At 47.5% G+C, this 4,047-nt stretch overlaps 1 protein-coding gene across 1 annotated transcript in view; it reads left to right on the top strand.

Annotated features, from left to right (window-relative positions):
• The window catches only part of LOC101634967 (RING finger protein 113A-like), an 8,044-nt gene that overhangs the window by 2,049 nt on the left and 1,948 nt on the right, over positions 1 to 4,047 (top strand). Inside the window, 1 exon segment of the mRNA XM_012735133.1 lies at positions 3,840 to 3,949. Within this exon segment, the coding sequence (XP_012590587.1) occupies positions 3,840 to 3,949 (110 nt within the window).

A 4,047-nucleotide genomic window follows, 5' to 3' on the forward strand; every position in this document is an offset into this window, starting at 1 on the left:
TTTTTTTTTCTCTCCATATATACAACCTTCTGGCTTCCTACCTATGCGGGAGCCAGGCATCAGGCCAGAGCCTTAGTACACATGAGCTGATTTAATCCCAAAGACAACCCTCTGCCTTGCAGAAAAAGCTAAGCAAGTTTCCAGAATTTTCCAGACACAGAATTTTTCTTATTTATATTCCTCCTCTATGTCTAAAAAGCAGAAAGGGAAACTGAGGATTTTGTATTCTCCCATTCCTCATCTTTGAACTTTACAAACAGAGCAGGTTTACAAAATGCTTTACCCATTTCAAGCAGGATAGATAGAAAAAAATATATAACTTCTTCAGTGGGGTCTTTTTCCTAAGTACAATCAATAAGAAACCAATCAAGTTAATGCTCATGTCTGTTAAAAGAAGAGCCAGGTCCAATCACTTAAATAGACACTTGAGGGAACACCAAGCCTTTCTTGGGGGAAAATGCTCTTTCTCAGTGGCCTCTCCCTCTTCTGCTTCTGTCTTGGAATGCTCCCACAGAGGAGCAGAGCTGGTGGGCAGATGTGCCTGTGAGGTTCGGGGTAGACACGGGGCTCTCAAACCTGCTACCCTGATTCTGGAGTTCCTTGCTGCCCTGACTGACGGCAGGACCTGGGGGTGGGCTCTTGGCTCGTTCAGGATCAGGAGGGGGTGAGGCTGCCCACCTGCCATGGCTCTGGCCATCTCCTCTCCCTGCCGTGAGTCCCGGGCCCCTTCTCACCCCTGCCGGGTGGCCTTGCCATGCCTCAACAGACCCAGAGGCTGAGGCTCCTTCCCCTGTGGCAACAGAGGCTGAGCTTCAGAGCTCACCTACCTGCCGTCTTTTTCTGGGAGTGGAAATGATTTCCCTCCTTGCCCGTGGTGGGACCACGATTTCATGAACTGCGGTGCCCACCACGCTCCCCACTTAGGTGTACATCTGGGCCTTGTCTCACTCTCCTTTGCACACTCTGTCCCTCCTCTCCCCTCCCCACAGCCAGGAACACGTGGGTCTCCCACATCTGGTCCTCCCCCGTCCTGATTCCATCTGTGATTGGGAGCTGGGGGTCTCTCTTTTATACTGTGGGAGAATGCTAAAAGCTCAGTCTCCACGCTAAGTTGTTGGTATGCTACAGCAGGAATTAAAAGAATTTGGGAGGTATTTTCTCAAGACAGCCTGGCAAGTCTGACATAAATTAGAGCAGAGGAAGTAAGTTTTATACATTTGGATCGATCTTGAAATCAACATGAGGAGCCATCAACTGTGATAAGCACCATGATATAGTTTTCTTCCCAAGGCCACTTTGGCTGGAAAAACAAGATTGCGGTTAGTCGATAACCATGGAGCCTCAGCATTTTGACCTCCCAGTCACGTGTACTTGTAAAACCTCCCGTTAACATAGTATCACCACGCTATCTTTTCACAGACTCTGAGGTTCTGCACCCTGCTTTATCACAGAAACTTTATATTTAGAGGAGATGAGGAGCACTGTCTGCAGGTAAAGAATGGGGGGAAGGTAGACAGCTTCAGCTCTTCTCAGAACCTCTGAGAGGTTCTGAGTCTTTGTGTGCTATTCTAAGAGACAGTTTTAAGACTTTGAAAATGATTTGCATTTACTTCTATTTAAGCCTGATGTCTTTCCCTTCTCATAATGAAAGACATAAAATAATGCTCTTCTATCAAGGATGCCACTCACTGTGCTCATGTGGATAAATGCCCAAAATCAGAATGATGTAATTCTGTGTTCACTGTCACCACACCCTAGCTTGGGGGGATGACTCTGTCATTCCTTATTAGTCATAATTTGGGGAGCACATCTGGGTTGAGATATGCTTGGTGATGTGACTTCATTTGAACCAAGAATACTTCAGCTGCATTTAGGCTTTTGCTGAGCTCAACCCCTAAAGATGTGTTGCTGGTATAAACAAATGCCAGTGTTACCACCAACACTGTCGAATTCCTCAGATGCCACAGCACAATTAAGCAAGGTAAATTGTTGTAAACTAATTACATTGTGCGGATTAATGTGTAATCCCAAAGAGCAGTAACCGGGCAAGGTAAGGCTGGACTCTGCTTGGTTATTGTGGGGGAGAGAAGTCGGGTCAGTCAGGGGGAAATTCCAAAGCAGAGGCTTTAAAGTCTCTTGAACAGGCTTAGGTGACAAGTTAGTGTTTTGGTACTGAGGGGAGGTAAAACTCGGGAATTCTTCAACTATAGCTGCTGTGCCCTGGGAAACCCATTCCAGCTGTGGCCCTGGTACCATACCAAAAGTGTTTTCTGAGAAAAGAAAGGGAGTAGGTAAACTAATGAGATTTTTTTTTTCTATGGCTAAGCTGGCGGATCTGTTCTTACAGTTAAGTCATTTATTCGTGGCCCTCCCTGGTGGCGCAGCGGGTTAAAGCACAGCACTGAGAATCTAAAGCCGCTTCTGCATGAGTTCGATTCCCCGCTCTGTCTCTGGTGAAGCCTCTCACCATCCCTGAGCCTCTGGCCTATACCCCAGTTCTGTATGCACAAATAAATCTTTAAAAAAAAAGTCATTTATTCGTGGTGGGTAGAAAGGTTTCTTTCTATTTGTCTTTCATCTGAGTCAAAAATATTCACTGTGTATTCTCACCATGGATATAAATATCAAATCAGAGTAAAAAAAGTTATGATTGCTATTTTCTGGAAATATTTTCTACATTTTACTGCTGTGAGGAGTGAGGGGGGAAATTGTCCCCTTAGTTCAACCACACTTTCTCCATTTTCCTGACCCCTGAGCCCAGCTGCAATGGGGCAAAGAGCCACTTGCAAACAATCCAAGCTAATTGTCAGGGAGAAGAGGCATTTTGAAACATCGGGATATGTTTAAAGCGAGAAGTCATATTCCGATCACATATTCAGCATAACCAAACTGCTGCCAGGGAAGCATTTCAGAAAAGCGGGTTTGTCCTGTGGTCGCTTGCATATGCACTGGCTTCGCTGCCTTCCCACTTGCGCTGGTTCGTCCTTGGAGACCTAGTTACCACTTACCTTCCCAGGTCTGTCCCTTGCCACCAGCTGTGGGCACACTGAACTTTTTGCAAAATGCCAAAGAGCTCCCTTGTGCCACCCTGCCATTATTGTCAATGATGCTGCAAGAAACATGAGTGTATATTCCTCTCTGAATTGGTGTTTTTGTATTCTTTGGGTAAATATCCAGAAGTGCGGTAACAGGATTGTATGGAATTTCTATTTTGAGGGGTTTTTTTTAAAGATTTATTTATTTATGCATACAGAACTGGGGTACAGGCCAGAGGTGCAGGGGCAGTGAGAGGATTCACCAGGGATGGAGTGGGGAACAGCACAGGCCGACTAATGAAGTACACTGCTGAGGGGAGCAGCTGGCGGGTCAGGAGAGGTCTGCGGCGCCATGTGGATCTCCTCCAGGGCAGGGATCGAACTCATGCGGAAGTGGCTTTAGCTTCTCAGCGCTGTGCTTTAACCCGCTGCGCCACCAGGGAGGGCGCCCTATTTTATTTTTAATAAGCACTACATAACACTTTGCATGCTACATTACTTATTGCATACTTTTCTAGCAAGAGCACATGAGTAGAAGTTATTTTCACGTCAGGAAAATACTTCCTTAATCAGTGTTCTCCAAACCCTTTGCCATGCAGTAGCGATTAACCGATGCACGACTCTATCAAATTCCACAGACCAGGCAAATGAATAACTGCATTTCCTTGTCCCTGTTTGTGAACAAATAGGCAGCGGCAACTGGTCAAATGACCAAGCCATCGCACAGACCCGGCCTTGAGGGGCCACGGGAATCACACCACCACGTGGTTACCGAGGACTAACGCTCCTTTCCGGACCCCTTAGGGGAACCTGCTTCAGTTCCTTCCCAGCATGCTCCTGGGCAACGTGCCCAGTTGCGTCACGGGCATCGTCAGAGGACGCTGGCGGGGCTCCCAGGTGGCGCGCCCGCCGACGTAGAGTCCGACGCTGACGTCGAGTCCTCTCTCGGCGCCTGTTTGCGGCGACTCGTGCCAGCCCCCGACGGGTAGTGACGCGCGAGACCTGCCACCCG

Source organism: Condylura cristata, unplaced genomic scaffold, assembly GCF_000260355.1.
Source record: "Condylura cristata isolate star-nosed mole 26May11 unplaced genomic scaffold, ConCri1.0 scaffold00001, whole genome shotgun sequence".
Taxonomy (NCBI): domain Eukaryota; kingdom Metazoa; phylum Chordata; class Mammalia; order Eulipotyphla; family Talpidae; genus Condylura; species Condylura cristata.